Source organism: Phyllostomus discolor, chromosome 1 (assembly GCF_004126475.2).
Source record: "Phyllostomus discolor isolate MPI-MPIP mPhyDis1 chromosome 1, mPhyDis1.pri.v3, whole genome shotgun sequence".
NCBI lineage: Eukaryota > Metazoa > Chordata > Mammalia > Chiroptera > Phyllostomidae > Phyllostomus > Phyllostomus discolor.
The window spans coordinates 90164414-90189966 of NC_040903.2; the positions used below are offsets into that span (position 1 = coordinate 90164414).

The 25553-nt window shown below is 35.3% G+C and overlaps 1 protein-coding gene across 1 annotated transcript in view; it reads right to left on the bottom strand.

Moving 5' to 3' along the window:
• LOC114492614 (microsomal triglyceride transfer protein) overlaps window positions 1-25553 on the bottom strand; it is a 45367-nt gene that overhangs the window by 13700 nt on the left and 6114 nt on the right. The window contains exons 3-12 of the mRNA XM_028507024.2: window positions 24179-24322; window positions 18184-18291; window positions 16847-16963; window positions 16441-16580; window positions 14459-14609; window positions 11937-12094; window positions 8818-8986; window positions 7561-7668; window positions 3505-3717; window positions 1807-2018 (exon numbers count right to left, since the gene is read on the bottom strand). Coding sequence (XP_028362825.1) covers window positions 1807-2018; window positions 3505-3717; window positions 7561-7668; window positions 8818-8986; window positions 11937-12094; window positions 14459-14609; window positions 16441-16580; window positions 16847-16963; window positions 18184-18291; window positions 24179-24322 — 1520 coding nt within the window. The remainder of the gene's footprint in view (window positions 1-1806; window positions 2019-3504; window positions 3718-7560; window positions 7669-8817; window positions 8987-11936; window positions 12095-14458; window positions 14610-16440; window positions 16581-16846; window positions 16964-18183; window positions 18292-24178; window positions 24323-25553) is intronic.

A 25553-nucleotide genomic window follows, 5' to 3' on the forward strand; every position in this document is an offset into this window, starting at 1 on the left:
AAACAGTATATACTTTTAAAGAAAGCTGTACCAAACTGAAGAGGTCGCCAATATTTCCTTAAATATTTTCCTATACCCTTTAATGCTATTGCTGGCTAATTACATATAATAGCAAATTTCCAGAAACTTCTTCTATGTTTATGCAGTTTTAAATTTAAAAAACTCTCAGTTATATCTATATATAAACTATTCTCCCCACTATAGTTAGTCTTGAACCTTACCCCATGCCTCTAACTTGTCTACTTATCTAATTAGTATTGAGATCTTTCAATTCCTGACTTAATTCTAATCGTATTAGTAATTATAAAATTACAGCAATACAGCAAAAAAATTCACTAAAGGATATGGACCTGGATCTGAGGTAGAAAATTATTGAGAGGAGAGAATGATTACCTCATAGTCTTTTACCCCCAATATCACTGAGTTACAAGATTTTAGCCTGGAGAAGAAAAGATGCGGAGAGTCATGACAGCTTTCCTCAGAGAGTCAAAGGGCCTGCCGGTATGTGGATAAATTATTAGATGTGGGACAAAACCAGGGCCACTGGGAAGATTTCGGTCATATAAAAAAGTAATAGTGAGTCTCTGCACAATGACACAAGTTCCCTCAGAGGAGGTGATCCTCCTGCCACCTGCCAGGAGACTGGACCCCCACACCGGGGAGAGATACTAAGCAAGACACCTTTAATGTTTTTGGTGTCTGAGAATCTGACCTGCAGTATTTGTGATGGCCTCTTTGCCTTTCCTAGGCTGCTCTCCAGCAGACTGCTTCCTCTTTATTGTCCCCAATCACTAGGTTCATGAGACAAGGACAGCAAATCCACCCAGATCTCTCCCACCAGTCACACAGAGGAAACACAGCAATAAAAGACATCAGATCCTCCATTTGTAATGTGTGTCGGCAAATGGGCTCTGTTTCTTTTCTCTCATTCATGCTCCTTCTTCCTTATCTGCCCTGATCTTTTCTCTCTTCTATTCACTCCCCCTGTTTCTTTTCCCTACACCCTTCTCATTCCTTGTTTTTCTTTCCTTCAGTTTTTTTTACTGCTTTTTTATTTTTTTCCATTTCTCTTCATTTTCTTCCCTCCCCATGTCTGTTTTCCTTTCCAACTGGTAATGCTCAAATTTGATCTTTTACATGTTCTGCATGTAACTCACGGGAAATGGAAATTCCTTTTCTGTCCCTCTGTTTCAGGGAGGAAACACAGAGTTTTCGAGGGAACCACTTTGAAGAGGGACATCAGCAAATTCAGAAGAGACTTGGGAACCAGCAGGAAGACAGCCCAGTAAGAGGGATTGAGAGCAGTGAAGTCTCCTCACCCCATTCTGCACACCCAGAGTAGTCCTGAAACGTGGGCCATGACTAAGGTTTTAAATTTAAACTGGTAAATTCTTTTTATCTGTGACATAAAGCTTCAAAGATTTCTAACATTTGGAAAGTTAAGAAAGAACTTTTTGAGAGACCATTTTGTGAGAACTTAACATTGTTTTGTTGTACCATTTACAAATATAGTTCTACTAAAAATATAGTTGGATTTTAAAACATGACTGTTTGGCAATATTTAGGTACCAGATTGAGCAGAAGACCTAGAGTAAAAATCATACCTGGAATTCCAAATCATAGTGCCAAAGTGAAGTTGTTTCATCTGGCCCATTAAATAGTCCTCATACAGAAAATTTTGCAAACTCTTTGATGATATAACACAACCCAGCATAATGGCCACAGCGTTATTATTACTGACAGGTATACTCCACAAGTACGCAGATAAGCCTGAGCAAGCAGAGAGATTGGTGCACTGTTTCCTACCTTGCAGGTGTTTCAAAACGTAGGATGTCTTGAACAATGGAAAGCATGTACTTGTTCATTTCTTTGGGAAGCTCCCCAATAGAAAGCAGGATGTTTTTTACGTCCATGTAGGATGGTTTGTTATTTAAAACGATAGCAGCTGCAGTAGTGCGCACAGTCTTTTCATGAACTTTACGATTCTGATGGTATATCCTGTTCAAAGTCTTCCTCACCTGTTCATAAGATGTTCAAACTTGTTAGTGCACATCTAGATTTTTAACATTGATATTGTGGCAGGCATAGTTAGTGCTCTTTATACACATTCCTACATTTCCCAGGTTCCTTTGCAGTTAGGTTGGGGCCATAGTTCTGGCTCCTGGATCATAAACAGAATTGCTTTGGGTAGCTTCTGGGCTGAGGCAGTTAGGAGCTGGTATGCCTTCTCCATCTCTTTCACTACTGCAGTGAAATTAGGGCCACATTTTCCATTACCTACAGTAGGTATAACATGAATGAGAAATATATTTTTGATAAGCTGAGATTGTGAGGTTCATTTGTTATTTTAGCAGATCATGATATCACTTACTATTGATTTTTTAAAAGACACTACTGCCATGTGGCAATAGGGCTCTGGGGAGGGATGGCTGTATGGACTGGTATTTCTTTCCAGTGAAGTACCTCAGAATCTTCTCCTTTTTAAAATGAATAGCCTTTATTTTTAGAGCAAATTGAAATTTGAGGTTTGTAGTAAACTTGAGCTGAAAGTACAGAAAGTTCCTATATGCCCTTGCTCCTCACCCCCTGCCACTCCTCACACAACCTCGTCCTCTACTCTACACCATAGTGGTCATTCACTACATTCGATGAACCCATCTTTTCACATCAGTATCACTGAAAGTCCATAGGTTACATTAGAGGACTTTTTACAAAATAATACATTAACACCAAAGAAAATTTGCCTTAATTCATTCTGTAGCAACAAATGATTCTGTTGTTTGGAAGCATTGCCTAATAAAACAATCTGTGGTGTTCTGCCCAAGGTACTTATAAATATTTCTTCCAGTTCTACTTTCTTCTGCCTCTTTCTACTTTCCCCAAATGTTGGCCTTGTTCTTGGGTAAAGAGGAATTACGTGACTCACTTAAGTGCAAACAACTGGGAAGGGACAAAGCCAGAATTTGTATGTAGGTCTGTGTGATGTTTAGCCTCTGACCCTAAACATCATGTTTTGCAGCCTATCACAGAAAACCTATGGAAAGGTTCTTTATCTGCAAACTGGAAACATCATTCTCAGCAGGCAGTTTAGCTTAAGGTTTACAAACATTCTCTACCCAATAAAAGTTAAATTTAGATAGCTTCCTGAAAATATAGCAATAAGAAACAATACAGTAATAATCAAGCCAAGATATTTTAGTGTCAAAAAATTTAATAGAACCTTAAAATTTATGGAAATAAATATATTTCTGAAAATACTTTGTTTCTTAAAGTAAAAGAATATGCTTTAATATTTATGCTTCAGAATATAGGACATTATCTATTCAAAAGGTGAGGCTGTTTCAGAATAGCCTTAAGTCCAATATAAGAGGTATATCTAAACAGGAAAGAGAAATTGGTGGTTTGGAAAAAAACAGGATGATTTCAAAGGTGTTTGCATTTGACTCATTTTTGGGTATGCTTTTATCCTTTGGTGAATTTTGCAAATATTCTTGGGGGATTTACCTCATCTGTGATGAAAGAGACATCGTATCTCTGGAGACTGGTGGTAGCGAGGTGGCTGATGGGCCCTTCTCCTGACTCAGCATACTTTAGGAGGAGTGGGATGGCTTCGGGAAGCAGGGCATTCTTCAGGGCCAGCAGGTACATCATGATGTCCTCTTTTTTCTCTGCTTTTTCAAGCCCTCCCAGCATTAACTTCTTGGCTTCTACCACTCCCTGAAAAGATCACATACCACCTCAGATATGTGCATAACCAGTCATTAAATAAGGCTTAGGCATGACTGACTTCACTCTTAGGACCAAGAAAACAACTTAAATTTTAGAAAGTTTTGCATTGGTTGCCTGACTGAGACACACAATGAAGATGAACAAGCCAAACTTGATAAAGATGTTGTTTTAAAAATACACACATTAACATATTCTTAGAAAGCAATGAGTATAGTTATGAACACACTTACTTTTGAACACATTCAGAACGTATAAAGTCATTTTAAAAATTCCTTTGTGATTGATTATTCATAAAACTGCCAATTCCTTGAAATTCTAAAGCAACAATTAGATGGTGCCTAACTGGTAACGGTTTTCTTAAGTGACAATTTTGGTGAAAGTAATGTCTTTTACTAAATGTTTAAAAAGTGCTTATTTCTACTTGATTTCAAATTTTATTAACACTACCATACAGTTAAAAATATGTTTCTTTGAATGCCTTCTATAGCATGTACTTTGCTTGGTACTTTTCAAATGTTGTTCTTTAATCAGAAAAGTCTGTTTTTCCTGGCCTAGAAAAATAGGAACTGAGTACAAGTTAATAGTTTAATAGAAAAGCAAATTAGAAATAGGGACACCTAGATTCTGGTTTTATCTTTGCCACTAGGTATGCTTTAGGGGCTTCAGTTTTATCATTGGCATAAAAATTCTAAAGATCTAATTCATCTATAGGATTTGTAAGTTCTGAAATTAGACTGCAGGCACACACAAAAACAAACACACACATACAAACCAGGATGGTAGCAGGAGGTGAGGAGTTGGAGGACAGAATAAAAGGTCTGTGAATAGAAGGAAAGATACTACGCTTTATTTTCTCTAACCATGGCAACAGTCTATGCCAACTATCAAACTGATTAAAAGACATTAAAAATGTGATAACATAACTTTGTTATTGAGGTTATGGGGCAATAGGTATTCTCTTATGTTGGTGGTGGAAGTATAAAATGGTATGATTCTTATGGAAGACAATCTGGCAAAAGTTAACAAATATGCTTTTTGATCCAGCAACTCTAACCCTGAAGCTACAATTCCAACAATAAAAAAATGTACCTAAGATTATTCATTTTAACATTATTTGTAATAACAAAGGAATGGAAACCACCTAATGATACATCCATACATAGGAGGTGCTGTGTAAACTGTGCTCCATGGACAGAATGAGTGCTAGACAGTTGCAAAAAAGAATGAGGAAGATCTCTACAAACCAATATGGGATGATTTTTAGGGTACATTGTTAAGCGAAAAAAAATTAAGATACAAGAAAGTGTATAGAGAGTGCTATATGTTATGCAAGAAAAAGGACATAAGAATGTGTGTGTGCATCTGCTTACACAAAGAAATACAGGAAGGAGAAACCAAAAACTAATAGTACTACTTAAGTAGAAAGGTAGATGAGGATGGAAGGGAGTATTTACTACAGTCCATCTGGTGGCCAAGTCTCATTATCTTAAAAAATGCATTAAAAAGAAGTTCCTCAAAAACATTAACAAAATTCAATGATAGTGATAATGGATAGTTTACAGCTCCCAACAAGGTAGCTTTAAAGATGTGATGAGAACCAGGTGTCCCATTATCAGAACTTTAAATTTAACCTTTTGTTCAGCTTCCTCCTCCTGCTATTTGCCTCTGATAGGTATTCTTATTCTCTCCCAAAGTTCCAGCCACTCTCTATTCCTGGTGCTAACTCCTCTCTGGGCTGCAGGTATGACCATCTGCCTGTTGGGTAGCTCAACCTGGTTGCCCAAAGGATTCCAATCTTAACATACCCAAAACAAATTAATAGCTCTACCCTCTTCCCACCTCCAAACCCAGTTCTATAAACATTATGTGGTTGACATCACCATATATTTAGTATCTTAACCTGGAAACTTAATAGTCATCTAGATCCTTACCTTTCTCATTCCCCACATCCCATCAGGGACTAAATACCTTGACTCGACTTCCCAAATGGCTCTCAAAAGTCTCCTTGCGTCCTAATGCTCCCACATTAATTAGACTTTTACTAATTCTTGCCCAGGTTGTTGCAAATGTTTCTAATCAGATCTCTAATCAGATCTCACTGGCTCTAAAGTAGCTAACACCCCGGCAATATACCATTTTGCTTCTTTAAAAGTAAAACATCTGAATCTGTCATTCACCTGGCTAAAAGGCATGCTGTTCTTCCTTCTCTGTATAGAATAAAGACTAGACTCCTTAGCTTGTCATCAATAAAGATCCAGCCCACCTCTCTTCTCTCTTTCCCTCTTTTCTGAATCTCTACTCCCACCATATCTGCCCACAAACTTATATATTTTGTGCTCCAGCTCCACAGAGTTTCTCACTGTTCCCAAGGGTACCAGACTCATTTTGACTCTGGGCCTTTTCATACATTGTTGTATTTCTCCTAGGATGCCCTTCATTTTATACTACCATCTCTTCACCTACAAAGCTCTCCTAGACTAAGCTCAAATATTTAACTTTTTTGGCGAAACTTTCCCCAGAGCTCCAAATGTAATAGTTTGTTACATCTTTTGTTTTCTCAGAGCATTCTTTTCATAATTCAATATTATCATAGTTATCTGTTTATGTTTGATAAACAAACTAGTTCTTGGAGGATGATAGAATATTTTATGTATCTTTATACTAAAGGACTAACATCATACCTACCACAGAGCAAACACTCACTAAATCTGCTGAATGAATGTTTTTATATGTGAGTTTTATCTTTAGACAAATGATTTGATATATTATTGCTAAAGTAAACCAGCTACTCAAATAATTTCAGAAATATGATAAGAAGTCATAGTTCTTTGATATAAAATTATACAAGTTTGATTTCTGATAATCTTAAAAAGTTGATACTCAAACATTTTCAATGCCATTTTTTAGTGATCTTTTTTATGCTTAGTTTACATTCTAGTTACAAGTTGCCTCTTTTGGAACTACTTGGTTTCAAGAACATTCTCTTTATATTGTTTTTAATAGCAAGTACTCAGTAAGCAAAATAACATAGTGATGTCTTCTGAAGGTAGAAAAAACTGCTGACTGTAAGCTGACTATGTAATAAATGTGGACAGAAAAAAGACTATGTTTTTATGTATTCAGTATCTTTAATCTATTTTCATTATAGAAAGATGAGCTATGTTAGATATGAATCCATTTGGATTTTCCATATTTAGTTATGCTTACAAAGTGAGTGTTTTATTTTAACAAGAAAGATGTTAAAATTGATAACCAGAAAAGTGGAAAAGCTCAGGGAAGCGGAAAAGCTCCGAGAAAATGAAATTAAAGATAAAATGTAAGGTCCTAAGCAAATAGAAGTAAATAATTCCCACCATCAAAACTCAAAACAGCAGACCACAATTAGTATGGATAAAGCCCTGCTCTAGGAGGTAGCCCTAGAATCTAATATTTTCTTCAATGAGAATTAAACCATACACACCATTCAAAACTGAATACATAGTGGGCACTCAATAAACACATATTGATTGGGGATTAATGAACTATTCACTTTTTAGAAAGTATTTATTGAGCATTGTCTATGTACCAGACACAATTTTAAGCAATTGGTGTTGGAAAAAAAGAAGATCTATTTCTGCATGGAGCTTACATTTCAGCAGGGACAGAAGTAAATGATATACATAATACATAACTGAATTATAAAGTATGTTAGATGGCAATGATTGCTATGCAAATAGAGAAAGTAGAGTAGGGTAAGGGGGACTAGGAGCACCAGTGGTGGGCACATGGTGTGTGTTAAATAGGATGGTCTGGAACCACATGTATAATACATGAGATTAGATTCACACTTACTTTGAGTTTGCAGCCGTCGCTCTGACACAGCTTCCTGACCAGGGCCCCAATGATGATCATAACGGTTTCCCTGATGTCATTGCTTGCAAAGGAACCCTTGAACTTACTCTATTAGCCAAAAAGGGAAAAAATAAGTTACCAAACTTTTTAAACATTTCCAAAGAATATTTTTAGTTAGGAAACAAAGTAACCAGGGGCTGAGGAAATTGTTATGTTCCTAGATTGGAAACTCAGAATTTTGCTTTGGAGACACTTACAAATTCACTAACTCTGAAATGAGGAGTTAATAGACTCTCCTCTCTCCAGATATTCTTAACATTGTTCTATGAATTCCCTAGAAGTTTATGGATTGGAATCACTGGGTTAGTGAGCCAAAAAGCAAAAAACAAGGTCTGTAAAATTTTACATATGGATGAAAAAGGTCTTCACTGCTTTTATCAGAGTCTTAAATGAGCCCATTTTCCAAAAAGATTATGAACTGTTCGGTTCGATCTGTTCAATTAAGTGAATAAATGGACATTAAAAAATTTGGGCAGGAGAGAAGTCTAGCTTTTATTTTCAAAATAAATTTTTTAATATTGGAAGAACTGTATCTCTTCAAATACTGTGCATTAAATACGATGAAGACTTTTGAAGTCAAAACAAATACTTTTAAATCAATTTTTGAAGCATAACCAAGACTTCTCCCCTTTGAAATTTTGTTTCATTTTATATTATTGATAGGTAAACAAAATACTTAAATTTCCATATAGTTTGTAATTTAGAGGAATAGCAAAGAAGATACTCTGTAAAATAATTTACTGTAGAGTTAATAATTAATTAATGGATAGAAAATAGTTCAATATGAATATGAATATGAACTTGAATATGAATAATCAGAAAGTTCTTGGTCAGCCTTCATTCTGATGCTACCAACTTTTTTTTTATTTTAGTATTGTTCGAGTACAGTTTTTTGCATTTTCCTCCCACCACTCCCCCTCACCCCAGCCATCCCCACCTCCCTCCCCTGATCCCAACCCCCCTTGGTTTTGTCCATGTGTCCTTTACAGTTGTTCCTGAAAACCCTTCCTCCCATTATCCCCTCCCACCTGCCTCTGGTTACTGTCAAATTGTTCTTAATTTCAATGTCTCTGGTTATATTTTGCTTGCTTGTTTGTTTTGTTGATTAGGTTCCACTTGAAGGTGAGCTATTGCTTAGATTCTTGAGAGTTTTTTACTGGTGAGAGTTTTTATTTTCCCGGTGTCCATCTGACTTACAATGAGGGCTCTCAGGAGTTCTTCATCGGGATGGGAGGCAAATCCGCAGGCATAGAGAAACCTCTCCTGGAGGATAATGCTACTGTCACTTTTGAAATCCAAAAAGTCCAAAATAGCATCTAATGAGTCTGGGGTCTGAGCAGAGGTGACAGCATCCACCAGCTGAGGTCTATAAGAAAAGGCATAGTTATGGATTATCAGTGTTTAGGATGCTTAAGGAACTATTTAAAATCTCTACTATTTATAGGTTCTCCATTGGTTTGGATTTCCTAAGGAAATGAATTGAAAAAAATTTTGAACAAAAAAATAACTGTCTCAAAAAGACCACCCCCATTTTATTTTAAATGTCTCTTTTAACTCCTCTTTGTCTTATTCAATGTATACTCGGAAAATACAAACCAATTTTATTAAAGTAACCTAAGTGAAATATAATTTGGAGATTTTTAAATAAAAATTATATAAATAAAATTATTAATTAGGTTCAAATTCTTTACTATATGAATAATATATAAAATCTATGATCCTCCAAGATGATTCTCTTCCTCTAATTAGCTTTGTAAACATATTCATTTCTCAAATGCCTACTTTAACTAGTGCACTATTATTTAACTCTTTTAACTTTAATTTATATCCAAGGGGGAAGTTTTCCTCTTTTTTAAAAAAAATAAAATGCACATGGTACAGTCCAGTGTTCGGCCATGCGGGAGCAGAGTGAAAGTCCTCTAGGAAACCTCTAGTTACATGTTCTAGTCACCAAGAATCTTTGGTTGGTTGAGTTTGGGATAATAAAATTTCAGAAACTTGTTGTCATACTAATGAACAGAGAGTATATATGTAAATATTTTATTACAAATCCATATAAGCACACCATACATGTGTTTACTGCTTTATACTTTTAAAAAAGATATATTTGTCTTAACAAAAACTCAGTGAACTAACAAATCTCAGTGAACTCAGTGAATGAAGCAGAGACTGAGAGAGAGCTACTCAAGTGTCTATTATACAAGCACTGCACTAGATATTTTAGGTATGCAATTGCTCTTTGCTTTAATTTCTAGGGCTAAAAATGATAAATACCTCGGGATTGTTGGGAGGATTAAATGATATAATCTATGTAAAATACTTAAATAGTGCTTAGCACATTTTAAATGCTGTATAAATATATACTCTTATTAATTCAATCACCTCACTGAACTCTCTGTCAGCTTAATACTACCCTCATATACAAGGAAACAGACTCAGAGATATCAAGTCATTTGTTCAAGGTCCCATAGCTGATAAGAGTATAGTTAGGATTAGAACTAAGGTTTTTATGAGTCTGGAGTTCACAGTCTTTTAATTATTACATTGATATTTCTCAAGTGATTTCTATGCAACACTAGTCCTATCAGATGCTTTAAGAAAGATATTTTCAAGGTCATTTAAGTTTAGGAAATGTTCGAGGAAACTTATACATAAAATTATCGGATTAAAGATGTTACAAATGTCTACAGCAAATAGACTATTTGACTTGGTTTCACCCAGTATTTTTCAAACTCAGTTGCTCACAGAATCCTTTCCTCCTGGCAAACTTATTAATATTCTGCAAATTGAAAGACACATACAATAGATACTTTGGGAAATGTCACATTCTGCCACCTTGCCTTTCACTATCTTGCAATAAATGTTGTAAAAGGAATTATTCTTTGTAACTTACAGATGTTGAAAGTGAGGTTCAGAGGGGCAAAATGTAAATGACTTACTTAAAGGTTATATACACTGTTGGAAGTCAGAATTTAAAACCAGTCTTCTGATTTCAGTTCATCCTCGTACCTTTCTACAACCCTGTGCTACATGCGTGTTACATAGGTTATGGTACAATATTGTGTAAATAATCTGATTAGGGAACACATTATAAAGTCATCCAAATTATTGCTGCCTTAAGATTTTTAGGATACAAATAAGGTTAAGGTTTAGTGTAACTGCTATTCTAAATTATAGCTAATTTTTACACTTTTCTTAATAGTATTTTTGTCTTTGATGTAAAGACAAATCACCCTGCAGGTATATTTTAAAGTTTTATAATTAAAACAGTCTGAAAATTTATGATTTTGTACATATTTTAACTTTTGATTTAAATATTTATTCTTTAAGAGAGTTATGTATTTTGAAGTGTTAGTTATATAGAATGCCTATCAACTTTTTAATGTCTTCAAGGCAAGCAAGTAACATACAATAAAAAATAAACTATTCAGAAACAAAGCTAAATTCTCTTCTCCCTGGGTAGCTGAGCCCTTTGAACTCAGTGCTACTGCTGCTTGGGTAGTGTGTGGGTGTCATGGCAATTTCCACTTTCAATTATGTTAATGGCTTGTTTTCAGCATTTGTCAAATTAATTGAGCCATGTTCTATATCATCAATTAGGATAATTAGTATCATTCAACTGAGTTTGTGTTTACAGGAAAATTCTATCTTACCTACCAAAAACACTTGTATTTACAGACCAAGTATATTTGAGAATTAAGTTAACTGTCTTAATTGTGCATGTAAAATGAATCACTGTTTCATCAAATATCCAAATTATGTACTTGTTTCTTTTTTCTAGATTCTGTCAGCTATTTACCTCACTTCTCACTAACTCATATGAACTATAGCTTTGACTGGGATGATCACTGTATCTTTAATAAAGCAAAGTTTTTCAGTTGAAAAATTCATGTTTTTTTTTTGTTTTTATAATCAACTCTGAAATCTTTTCAACTGTAAATTAATAGCTGCCAGAACAAAATTATAAAAAAAAAAAACAGTGAGGCCGCATGGCTACCATGGTGTTATGATAAAGCCCTGGTTCAACTAGTCCCCTATCTATGGACTAGTTGGAACCTGATTTAAACTCATAAACACTCAAAGGAAAGTTTATTCTGAGTCACTGCTGAAAACTTGTTATTGCATTTCTGGTTGAGTCACCATTAAATTATTGCATTGTGGCATAATTGGTCAAAGAAAATGCAAAATAACAAATAATTCATTTGGAGGTGGGCAGCTGGTTAAAAAGAGGTCTTTCTTGCTTAATTAAAAAAAAAAAACGATAACCTGGAAATGATTTCCTACAGACCACCTCACACAATGTTCAGGGAACTTACAGAACTTCCTTGCTTTCAGCCTTGAGGATTTGGAGGATCTCTTCTTTCTTCGCAGTCCTGAGGTGCTGAATAAAGACCAGGAAGTTCTGGATAGCCTCAGCCTTGGAGAGGTTTTCAGGCTGCAGGTGTTTTCTGATGGACTGCCAGTGCTCCTGGAGCTGCAAAATATGGCTGCAGGCTCACACTCCATTCATAATTTTGAATATCCACATTTACAAGACATGTTCTCCCCAGGAATAAATTTTCCCTTGTATCTGACAAGCAAAAGAAGTATTATGATATCTTACCTCAATATACCTGACTGCCCCTTGCACATATCACACTGCTATGACTCTCAGAGGCAAATATAGAGGCCTGCTCACCTTGTATGTGATTCTTCTGTAGGAGACTGTTTTTGTCTATTAATATTTAGCTCAAAGGACTGTGGGCATCCTGGCATTTTGGTCATTCCATTGTTACAACTAGGGAGTTACCGTATTTCCGGACTATAAGACGCACCTCCCAAATTTGGGAGGAATAATAATGGTTGTTAATGTTGCTGTTAAGTTCTGTTTACATTTACACTGGTGAAATATTATGTTATTTATGTTATTAAATATTTCACCACATTTTTTGCTTCAAAATTTTTTTTCCTATTTTCCTCCTCTAAAACCTAGGTGTGTCTTATGGTCCAGAAAATATGGGGTATATCTGAGGCCAGGCTTTGACCACCATAATTAAATTGTGCAGAATTTTCACTAATAGAATATTTCAGAGCACAAAAATATTAGAACTATTAAAGAATTGCATCAGATTTCTTATACAGGGAATTCACATAGAATCCATTTTTGTAATAATTTCAGTTTCCTAGTATCTCTTTATTTTATTGTTTGTATGAAATGCCATGTGTTACTATTGCTAAGGTCTGAACAGCTATTACTTATATCTAGTAATAATGACTAGGTAAGAATAGCTAAGTAAATAGAGTAGTAATTAGGTAAAGGTAATTCTCACATACACTATTATTATACTCCTGTGGTTTTGAAAATAATAAATAATTCTAACTAATAACAATATTTGGCTTTGAAATAAGCTAAAGACCTTATTTTTGATAGTTTACCACTTTCCCCCATTTGTCAAGAAGGTGTTAAATCCCATTAGTGACTTCCAACTCTAACTCTGGGATAATTGGTGTGCTGCCAGTTTCTAAATTACTCATTCTTTGTAATAAGCAAAAGATATAATTTGCTTCTTCAAATCCCTTTTGGTTATCTAATCTTAAGAGGATATTGCAAAGAAAAATATCAGCTGTACTTAGCTAAAGATTTACTGGGTCATTTTTGAGGAAAGAGCGTATCAATGTGAAGTCAGATTTTTTTTTTCTTTAAAGGGTTGCAATGGTAACATTATTCTGAAAAGCAAATTCCTCAAAAACACAAATCCTTCCTATAATAATGAAGAAACAGTTATCAAAAATCTTAGATGGTTCATAACATTTAATAACTATGGGGGAGAAACTGATAATTCACAATATAAGTAAAGCCGATTGGTTTCACAGTCATTTTCTAAATAACTTTTATCTTAGATGGCATTAGAAAATTATACTGGAACATTAAATGATATATGAAAGAAAAACAAATAAAGGAAAAAACAAAGTTTGAGAGTGACTGATGATTTTCTGCTTCATTTTGTTTTCCCTTGATTGAACTTTGGTGTATTTGAGAAACTAGTAAGGGATTAGAGCTTTGTACTTTAAGCAAATTATTATATTAGTTTTGGTGATTCTACTTTACTGAACACTAATAATACCCAAGGGAAGAGCATCTTCTATTACCTATAAACAGAATATGAAGCCAAGGGTTTTTTCTCTTGACCACAGTTCAAGTATTAGGAAATGCTGGACCCTAAAGTAATTTCTGTGGTACTACCTTACAGTAATTCATGCAATAAATGAAATTTCTCTTTGTAGGATTAAAAATGTTACAAGATGGTCTATACTTTGCTGTGGGGATGTGCTATCTCATTCCTGACTATAATTGTAGGGGAGGTCAGAGTGTGATAAAGAAGTATTCCTTAATTTAGGCAGAAGGCTAGGTATCCTTTTTTGTCCTCACAGCAACACTGGGAACGCTGAGCTGGCTCAGTAATCCATTTCACTGTGGACATATTGCTACTGAGTGGAAGGAAGGCTTTCAGGATGTGGACCCTTGTTCGTGCTCTTGGTACCATATGCATCCTCCTAACTTCATTAGGCCCTTATTATCCTTGAGTTCTAGGTGTTACTTTTATGAAGCTGTCCTGAAGTCACAACATTTTTTATTTGAGATGAGTGGATGGTAATTATTTGTTAATTATTTATGTGTTATGCATCACCTTGGATGCATATTACTAGGCTACTGTCATCATTCATTGGTGACTGGTAGTTCTTCACAAACTTTCGTCACAAAATTAGTTGAAGCTTCCACTGGAGACAAAAGCAAATTAGAATTTTAAGCCATAACTATTCCCATATTTGCCTGCACATTGCAACTGTTCACACTTACAGAAGGGCACCCTTTACACTCGCTCTGGAAGACCTGCCCCACAATGGGAAGGGCCTTGTACTTGGAATCAATTGCTTTAATTATGGTTGCTACTTGCTTTCCAGACATCAGCCTCGGGCCTGCTTCAGTCGTCTTCAGCTCTAATTTCTGCCTGTATAAACAAAGGTAGATAAAGATCACATTAACAACATTCTTTTGAGTGTACAAGCTACTAATTGCCATTTTTTTTGGCAAACAAGATACTAATTTATTTAAGTTGTATAAGGCCTTGTCTTTCAAGTCATGAATTCTCAAGTGGTAACAGATAGAAGATTTAAGGCTGGATTTTCAAAATATAACAACAAGAGAATACAGAGAAGAAAATTTGCATGAATGCTAAACAAGATATATAATGTCACCTTTTTTGAATTTAGGCCAAGTTTGTAAAAATGGTATCTTCAATACAACCACATGTCACTTATTAACTAAGACAATTAGAAAATCTTTATTTTAAAAAAATTGCCTCCATAGTATTTTTGTCTAACATGTTCTTTCAGAAACTTGTCTCTCTCCCATCAAGAAGTAGAGTCGAGCCCTGGCTGGTGTAGCTCAGTGGATTGAGTGTGGGCTGCGAACCAAAGGGTCACCGGTTTGATTCCCAGTCAGGGAACATGCCTGGGTTGCAGGCCAGGTCCCTAGTGGGGGCCATGTGAGAGGCAACCACACATGATGTTTCTCTTCCTCTCTTTCTCCTTCCCTTGCTCTCTCTCTAAAAATAAATTTAAAAAATTAAAAAAAAAAGAAGTAGGGTCTACATCCTCCCCCCTTGGGCCTGGGCCAGGTCTATAACTGTCTTGACTAATAGATGATAGTAGAAGTGACACTATGTGACTATTAAGGCTAAATCATAAAAGGGAGTTCAGCTTTCCTCTGGCCTGCTAGCAGCACATGCACCTTTGTAGACTTCATTGCCATGTGAGAAGCCTGGCTACCTGAAGCTGCCATGTTGAGAAGCCATGTGGAGATAAAGAAAGATGTATGAGGAGCCTCATTAGTTTGTGTCTTTTCAGCCCAGACACCAGGGAGGTGAAGGAGCAACCTTTGAACCAGCTCTGGTCAGTGACTACCTACAACTGCACTACAGACACCAAGCAAGGCATGGCTGGTGGGCCAGGGCAAGCCCCAGACTTATGAGACAGAATAATAGCTTGAATGTTGCTACCTGATAGACCTGATAAGTAATGAAACATATTAATTTAGATGAAAATATATGAAAACAATAGTAGAATACAAAATTCTACTCCAGATGAGACTTCAATAAAATTTCAAGATTTTGAAGCACTTCTCACAGATTTTGCATCCATTCAACTCTGACATGATGGCTACTTTAGAAAAAACATTGCAAAGCAATGGCATAAAATATAATGCATTTAATGCTAAAATAGTGCTCTTCTAAATTTATGCCTGAAACACCACATACTCTTAGATTTGAAATTCTAATTCTTAAGCCTGTGAGAACTATTCTGACCAAAGAACTTTTCTCAAATTGAAATAACAAGCTTGAGTACATAAGTACTATAAGTCACATTAAAAATTTTGTACCTTTACTTAACTATGAAACTTTTTATGTGTTTCTTAACAACAGTAATAAAAAAATCTCAAGGAGAGAACATGCAAATGCCGCCGTCTTTTTAAAACTAAATAAAAAAATTTGACAGAGAGATCAGAAAATGAACTAAAATAAATCAAGCAGATTGCCTTTTTAAAATTTGAATTCTACTCAGTAAACTATTAATTTTTAAATGAAATTCTATTCTAAAATAGTATTTAATACATGGGATAATTACTGTAGATAATATGAAAAAATAAAAGATGTGCAAGATATCATTACTGTTTTCAAGGAGTTCAGTCAAAATGAGGAAGTACCATCTATATTTTAAAACCAAGTATAATAATATATAAAAGAAAAATAAAGAAAACTTAAAATTTTAGCATTGTCTTACTTTGATACTATCTTGCCTGCAATGGTTCGTAGAAAATTCAGCCCAAAAGCATGTATCTCTTCTGCAAGAACAGCTGTAACAAAGCTGTCTTCTATCTTATAGGTAGTGACAGATGTGGCTTTCGAAGTAACACCCAAGACCTAAATAAGTAAATATTTATAGTTGTAAAATATAATCAGCATTTTACTTTTAAATTAAGTCAAATATCAAACTGTGTTTTAATCTTCAGAAGAGCTTCCCCTTCACACTTCCCCCATCATTCAAACATATATTAAAATAAACCTATTCATTTCATAATATGTGAAATTATACCCTAAACTAAAAATTATAAATGTTTCCAACATATAATACTTATTATTTTATTGTTTTAAACTCAACCCTACAGAGAAAGTGGTTTTGATCATACCTGATTTGCCGTCGTAAACCCAGGCCTTTCTATTTTGCATGAATCCAAGGCCTTAACTTTAGTCACTTTGTCTTGTTGAGCCTGGTAGGTCACTTTACAATCCCCAGAGATATCTACCTAAAAATAAGAGCAAAAATATAGTCATTAGGATTTTCACATGGGCCACTTGAATTCCAGCGGTAACTGGCTTGAAAAGTGGTGTCCCTAATATGCCATGGCGAGTGGCCTTTTGTCCAGGCTGACAAGTAGAAAAACAGGAAGAATTCAGTGTTTCTTGCAGCAAATGGATCCTTTTTCATCCTCTTTGGTTGAGTCTTACTGGTGCCTTCTTAGTGACCAAGGAATAATAAAGAATGCCCTACTTCTCTCTAATGTCTAATAAGAATTGGACAAATGGCCTGGTCAAAATCAACACCTCTGGTAAATGAATAATTCACATTATGTGGCAAGAGAAGTTGACTTTTAATGCTATGTCTAGGCTGTGTGCTTGCAAGTGTGTGTGTGTGTGTGTGTGTGTGCCCTCTGACCAGGTGATTGTGATTAGAAATCTTTAAAAACCTGTTGGATTAATTCAACTCTTTATAAGTCATATCAACAAACTGAGTGTAGGCAAATATATCCCAATACAGATTCTGCTTAGCTTTCCTTGACCTTTACAGCCAGCCTGTGTTAGCACCATTCTCAGCCTGCATTCTAGCAAACTAACATTCCTTTGGCTCAGCCCCGCCAAAAGATTTTCTCCCTTACTCTCGGACTGTCTGAATTTAGACTAGGAAACTTGGATTCAGCTCTGCCTTTGACTCTGGGTGTGGTACTGGAGGAACTGCAGTTCCACAGTTTAACTCTAGGTCATTTCTCTAGTTTAACTGCAGGTCCTTTTTAAAGTGAAGGGGGTTGGTACAGACCAATGCATATAGACCAAACTGATAATGCATTCAAAGTATCTGAGAAAACTGTTAAAATATAGGTGCTCAGGTCCTTCCTAATCTAGTAAATCAGAATCTCTACGGTGAATCCTTGGAATCTATATTTGTAACGGATAGTGATACAAAGTGATGCCACTGGAATGCTCCCCAAGCTTTCCTCATCTCTACCTTTTAGTCACTCTGTAAGTCTCCGCAGTGTAACTGAGTCCAACTCCCTTTACCCTGTATTTGAGTACACATAAAAGGTCATTTGTTTCATGTGTGAGACTTGACAACTCAGCTCACCTTTTCTGAGTTTTACCATAGTAGTAACTTCTCTACTGATTTCCTACAAATAGAAACCCACACAAACAATTTAGGTAACCCTATTGAAAAATAAGAGTCTGGATTTTTAATAATATTAGTAAATACCTCATTGGTGGTTCCAGAGCTTAACTGCATCTGAAATAAGCTAGCCAGGCCTCTCTTGAGATTTTCTATGGCCACAGGTTCATTTTCATATGAATAGAAGTCTTTGACCTAAGGAGGAAAAAAAAAGGATAAATATAAATGTAAATGAAACAAAAATGTATCATTTATCATATTTGGTTAAATAAGTGGCAGGAAAGTTCATATTCTTATCCCTCTCAGTTCTGGCAGAAAGAGATCTTTCACTGGGATTTCTTTTGTTATGAAAAGAGCTATTTAAATTTCTCAGAAACAAGACCATCAGAATATGAAATTGCAAGAGACTGATAACAAGGGTTCTGAACACAGTGGGCATAGCGCAAGGGAAGGAAAGAGGGTACTGACAGAGGCTGGTGTTTCTGTGAAAACAAGGATTGCCCAAGGAAGGCAAATCAGGAACATCCTCTTTGAACATGTCAACATGATCTCTACCTGTAACTCTGCTTGAAACAAAAAACAACCAAGGTTTAAAATAACAGCACAGAAACAGGTTTTTAGAAGAGAATGGCAATCACCACTCTCAAGACTCCAGAGATAACACAGCCACCAAGAGCTATGACAAAGGCCCAGACGTGGCCATAATGCCTGTGGACAAAATTCCACAAGGGGGACTTTCTTTGGCTCCCTGGCAGCACTTACAGTGGCCCTTGGTATGAGCACATAAGAAGGATGGAAGATTTTTGGCTGAGATTGTTATCACTCCGAGACCTGCTCCAGACACTGCTTTGAGTTTCCTTTTAGAGGACAGGGAAAAAGAGGTTGGAACTGACTTGGCTATAATAGTAAATGGCTTATCGTAGCTTTGTTTCATCCTGGATATTATAGGCACAGGAATGATAACAATGTCTCATACTATTTTGATAATTTAACTCATGTTTAAGAAACAAAGCTAAAAATACAAAGAAAATTTTCTGACAACCAGTCTGTCATTTTTTACCCTGTATTAACTCCAAATACTTCATAGGATTTTAAAGCTAGAGGATGGATAAAGCTCCCTTGTAAAAATTCCTTAAGGTCTATGGTGATTATAGCTGAGAACTTCCACCAGAAATATCCTGAATGCCTTCCTATTTTTCTTGAAAACCAACTATGACTTCTCAAGTAAAACAGAAAGCTCATTTATTATGCAATGGATTCAATTAGTATCAATCTGAACAATTCAGCCACATGAAAACTCCCTCATAACTTAAGAGAGTATGTTGCCTGCATTATCCAAACAAGTACCTCAAACCTCCATTTTTATTTTCTACATGTACACTGCCTAATGACAGATTTACTGGGTACTTTATCCCACTCATAATCAGTTTTAGTCATTACACTGGACACACCTGTAAATGGAGGAATTGTGTTTGTTCAGGCTAAAAAGGAGCTGGAATAAGTGATCTCAGCATCTGAAAATTGATGGTAGCATATTCTCAAACAAACCACTAACAATTTCTTGGATCCAAGGTTGAGTTTCTGATGTTCTCAACCTGGGTCTTTTTTTTTTCAACCTATAAACTGGGTCTTTTTTCTTCTTCAGAATTACAGTGTAACTTCCTTTTCAAATATTTCAGAGCATAATATCTCCAGATATCATGACTATTGTAGGTTCATGCCTGGATCACTTGAGCCCAGTTATAGTAAGTAGGGCTCACTGGTTGGCAATGCTGGCTCGTGACTTTTTAGGCCTGAATTTTAAGTACTTTAGAAAGCAAGAGCAGCCATTATGTGGGAAAAACACTTTTACTTATCATCAGTAACCTCACTTTCCTTCCAGGCTACAAAATGTGCCTGAACTATTTATAAAGTTTGACCTAAAATTTCAGGAAACCCAGTTTTCAGATTTAATTTCTGTACTATGCACAAAGTTAAGTATTCTTTTGTTAGTAGCCCACTTCTATGGATCAAGATTTGACCTTGACTGCTAGGTGCCTAATAAAATGGTGGTAGAGACTGTTTTATTTTCCTACAAGGCTAAATGATACAAACAGTGAGACATGAAGAGCATTTTTTTTCATTCTTTCTATTAGCTTTTATTATTTTCCTAGAACTAAAAAAAAGTGGTCAAGCCTCTTTTTCTTTGTATGAGTGCTACTTTTGCAGCCTAAATTCTGTTCTCTTAGTGCAGAACACAGAGGTCCAAACAGACAGCCCTGGTAATCCATATTAGCTAAATGTCAAAACTGTTAGAATTAAGCAGGATTTTGATCATTAAAAAAAGTGATTAAGTCAGAACTTTGCAGTTCAATTCAAGTGGCTATCACAGCAGTAATCTTAAATTTATTCTTTCACAACAGGAACTGAATGTTTTATTATATTCTGGCCATAAAACTGATTTCTTCATTCAGTTCTGAAATGAGCTGTGAACGTCTGAGAGCACAGGATTCTTATCTCAATTCACAGTCCCCAGAGCTTCCGGAGACCAGCAGTGGCACAACCTAGTGGCAAACTAATCCTTTAACCCAAGAAAACCAAAAACAGAGAGAGAGTGTGTGGGTTGTGGGGAAGGAGACAAGGTTCCTCTTCCTGGAAAATTTGGGGGGTCAATTTCCCTTTAAAACCAGTAAGGATTATTCATATATTTTCCTTAGGGCAAAAAAAAATGCTTCTATACATTCTCTTATGTACGTTGTTTAAGAAAAGGTAAAATTCCATTAACTTGCTAAATAGCAAAATTTTTTTAAAGGATCCTAGAAAACAGAGATTAGTCATTTGATCTTTTCTGTTTAGCTGGCATCGTCTCTAAACAGCTCTTTGATGTGTATCTAAGATGGAGCCTAAGTAGAAAACAGATAAGTGAAGAAATATATAAATAATTACATTTTCAAGTTGTCACATTTTTTGGAGGTTTAGTGTGTGTGCAGAAGCCACACTGCCAGATTCAGAAGGCAAATCAATGCCTGGAAACAACACAAAATAAAGGGCCGACTCAGCAGCCATGTGGTTAATTTAATCAATACTGACAGCAAAAACCTAAAAATGGAAATTCTGTGATTATCTAGTTCACCGGATTAGCATTTCAGGCCAAGAAAGAATCCATACTGTAACCTGACGCATCTTTTGCTTATCTGTGTTAATCCACTTAACCAGAAAATGATCATGTTTCCAACTTCGTTTATGATTTGTAGACAAAACTAAAGTCAGGCTCAAATACTGATATAGGAGAGATGACTGCATGAAAAATGGATGTGCAATAAATATGTATGTAAGTATTTTAATTGGCTCTCTTTTATAATGTAAATATAGGAGCTTAAAACAGGGGGTTCAGGGAAGACAAAAAATACACGTTAATGAGCGTCCTTGAAATCACAGAAACCTCAGGGAGTAAGATTTAATTTGAGACTCTTTAAGAAAACTGTCAATCAGCAATTCAATCTTTCCTTTCACAAATTCTCCCATAGTAAGGCTGATGTGAGACTTATGATAATGATCTTTCTGTCAGTAATGTGGCTGAAAATTACACATAGCTTCTTAGTCTCCAGGGTCATGGGTTTTTTTCTGATAAGTACTTTATCATATAACTGAAAGATAGCACAATGTACTTTAACCTGTGGCTACAGTAAATCATCACAGGTCATAGCTCCTATAGAACTGGCACAGTGGAGTTACTGAAATAATGATGTGGCAGAACCACCTCAGCCTTTGAATGGTGAGGACACAGAGTCCATTTGTGTGTGTAACAAAAGACTTTGTACTCAACTGTTAATCCAAGGGGCTATAAAATGATTGGTTGTCACTAAGGCTATAAATGCAATGTATATTTTATGGGCTCAAGCGTTTTGCCACATTGGAAGGTCAGATAAGAAAATAACAGTATTTCATGTTGTTAACAAAGTTGTGGTATGCAAAAATCAAGTGAGTTAATAGATATGATGAAGAATGAAATAGGGATGCTACAAGTCAACAAAAGAGGCAATATTTTCCCAAATGCTTTCCAGCTAGAAGATAGTATAACACAGTGGTTTCCAGCATAGATTCTAAAATTAGACCCTCCGTTGTAGGCTGGGTCCCTGGTTGGGGGGATGGGAGAGGCAACCGATCAATGTTTCTCTCTCACGTCGATATTTCTTTCTATCTCTTTTACCCTCTCTCTAAATATAAATAAATAAAATCTTGAAAAAAATAAAATTGTACCCTCTGTTTTAAATTTCAGTTCCACCATTTGCTAGTTATGTGACCCTAGGCAACTTGCTTCACTTCTCTTCACTTTGGTTTCCTCACCTAGTACAAGAGAATGATAAAGCAGCACCTGCTTCCTGAGGATAAAGCAGATACCCTTCAGTCAGTGCAGGGCTCTGAGTGCTCAGTACTTTCAACTGTTATTAAGCAAAGTTTTTCTGAACATCAGACTCGTTTTAGCTCCCTATAACCTTATTTGTTCATTCCTTTAGTTTACAAGCCTTTATTGCATCCCCACTATGAGCAAAGTGCTAAATACATAAAGACATAATTGCTGCGCACAAGAAGCCTACTCTGGTTGTGGATGGCAGGCAGATAAAGAGAGGATTACAATACACTGTGATGTGTGCTTTCATAGAAGTAAGCCCAGGGGAGGAAGGAGTTTGAGAGAATATTGGGAAAGTCTTCCTGGAATACCAGGTCAGTCAGTATAAGGCATGGTTCAGTGTAAGGCATGGTTCAGTGTAAGTCATGGTGCTTTGAGAAAGATAGAATGGAAGGGCATGAAAGTGAAAGGAGGGCTGAAATATAAAGAATGAAAATTTTCTCTCCGTAAACCCATAACCTAGAAATGATCACCAATGATGAAAGAAAGACATAAGGACCCTGAGTGAGCTACAAAGTGCAAAGGGAGTTGTCAAGAGGACTGGTTCTCTCCAACTGGCTAGAAGCATGTCAGCTTTGTAAAAGAAAGGCCCCTGAGCAAAACCTGAAGCATTTTCAGTATTTTAACAAGTAGAAAAGAAAGAGAAGCATTTTTGAAATGTTGATTCATATTTGGTTGTAGGAGAAATGCCCACATAATAATCCTTCTTGTGAGTTCCTTTTTAGTACTTTATTTTTAAAAATGCACCATAATAAGAAATATATTACATATCTAAAATTTGTATTTTAAAGTATTTATTTTGATCTTTATTTTGAATCTAAAACTTTTGAATCTAGAACTTTTGAATCTAAAGAAACTTTAGAGATGTGTAGACTTTTAACTATAAGAGTCCTTTTCTATTTTCTACTTTAGTTCCTAAAAATGAACGTTCATCTTTATTAATGCGTGTTTATGTACATCAGTGTAATAACTATACTTTTCATAAACCCACATATGTAATACCTAATAATTCATTGACAACAATTGCTTCTCAATCACATATTAAGACCATTTTAATATAGTAGAACCAAACCATAAATAATGCACACTTACAGAATTTTCTGAGTAAATTTTCAAATAGATAGTATAATGTCCATTCATTACTTTATGTATAAAATGCTTTTCAAAGTATTTTATAGTAATCTCTAAATTCCTTTTTTTAAAAAGAAGCATTTAGAAGTTCCGTATCCTTTCAAAAACTTCAATTTTGTACTTTAGTCAGATATTGAGACTCTTATAACAAGTTAATATCACTTATTTAAGTTAGATCATTTCATTCTCATAATTTGTCTATTTTCCTGAATCTAATAATCTGTGACGAACTTTTGTGTTACAACACCTTTCTAGTCTTTCTTAATTTAATAAAGAATGCACCTTCTAATAATCTCATCAATAAACAAGTACTTGATTTTGCTGTAATGATTGCTATAAAATAGGGAACGCAAATGGCTAAAAAATATAAATGAATTAAATGCTTTGATTTACTTCTGAAACATTTACTTTGCAACATATTTATTAGTTCTTGAAAAATTTCATTCACCATAAATATAGTGACACCATGATCCACCTAAGAATAATATCTAGTAAAGGGAAGAAAAATACAAAGTTGGAGAAAAAGATGTGGGACACCCCCCAGCCCAAAATCACTTTTACCTTTCCATGGATTAGATGAAGGAGCACAGGTCTTTGCAAAGCTTCCAAGTTTTCTTTCCTTATGATTTTGGATGGATTTTTTCCTTTAAAAATGCTCTTCTCTCCCCTCTTCTGATTCACATTTTCAACATTTACATCTTTTATCTGATATCATGGAAAGAGACCTATTAGAAAGATTTCTATATCTGTTTTCATCAGATCTCTTAGACAATAAAATGGTAAAGCAATAAACAGAGTTGTCCACAATTTCTTCTGTTTTTTGAATTCATGGTTCAGAAAACCTAGTCATTAACTTCAACCATTAGGTTTTTGAATTAGGTAAAAATATCAATACTTAAAGAAATCCGTGACTTCAAGTTTATAATTATGACTAGAAAATGGATTTTTTATGCCACTGTCACTCATTCATTTTGAACTGGTACTATCTGCCCAAACTCTTCACTTTCTGTACCATTTGTTTGGAAGGAGCCTCCCCCCTTGTATATACAAAATTAAAGATGAAAAGTATAATTACTGAACAAGGGATACATAATATTTTCAGCAGAATACTGTTGTATTGAGAAATGGCTCAAACAGCTGGATGATGAAGTTTTGATTCAATTTGGAAGACAAAACAGCTGTTAGAGACATCCAAAAAAGCAAAGATCACTTGATAAATATATCGCAATTACAGCTCATTATAAAATATAACAGCAACTACTTATCAGTTACAATGAAGCAAATTTTCGTTTTGTGTACCTGTTTCACATTAATATGTGAAAGATTAACTGACTTCACTGAAGAAATCTATTGCCTTTAGGTCCTTGAAAGGTAAATATGGAATCACCATATACTAAAACTGGGACAAATCCCAAAGACTATCTAGCTTGAGCTCCTTTCTCAACCCACAAATCTGCAGCATTATAACTGACCAACACTGCCAGGCAAAGGAGCACTTGTTTTTTTCCTTCAAATACAGAACAGATTTACTCCTTCATTGGTAAACCCACCTGTTATATCAAGGAACTTAGGAAAATTGGGAAGCCCAATTTATCTCTTTCAGTTACAGTAATTTCAATTGTTTTTCACATGACATGGATTCTAGATCCTTCACTCCCAGAACACTTCAAATGCATTCTAGTTTAATGTGTCTATTAATACGACACACAGAACTGGACACCATACTCCAATAATTCACCAGCATATGCCTTCTTTTGCCTACTTCAACAATTTGGAAAGATTCAAATCACTTTTGATTAGCAAAAACTTCGAAATTGTAGATATATGTGTTTTAGTGATAGAAAACAAACTCAGTGGTTATACCACCAACAACACAAAACAAGTGCGATCAACTTGTACACTTCTCAAAGGCTTTGCTGACAACTAGTGTTTACAC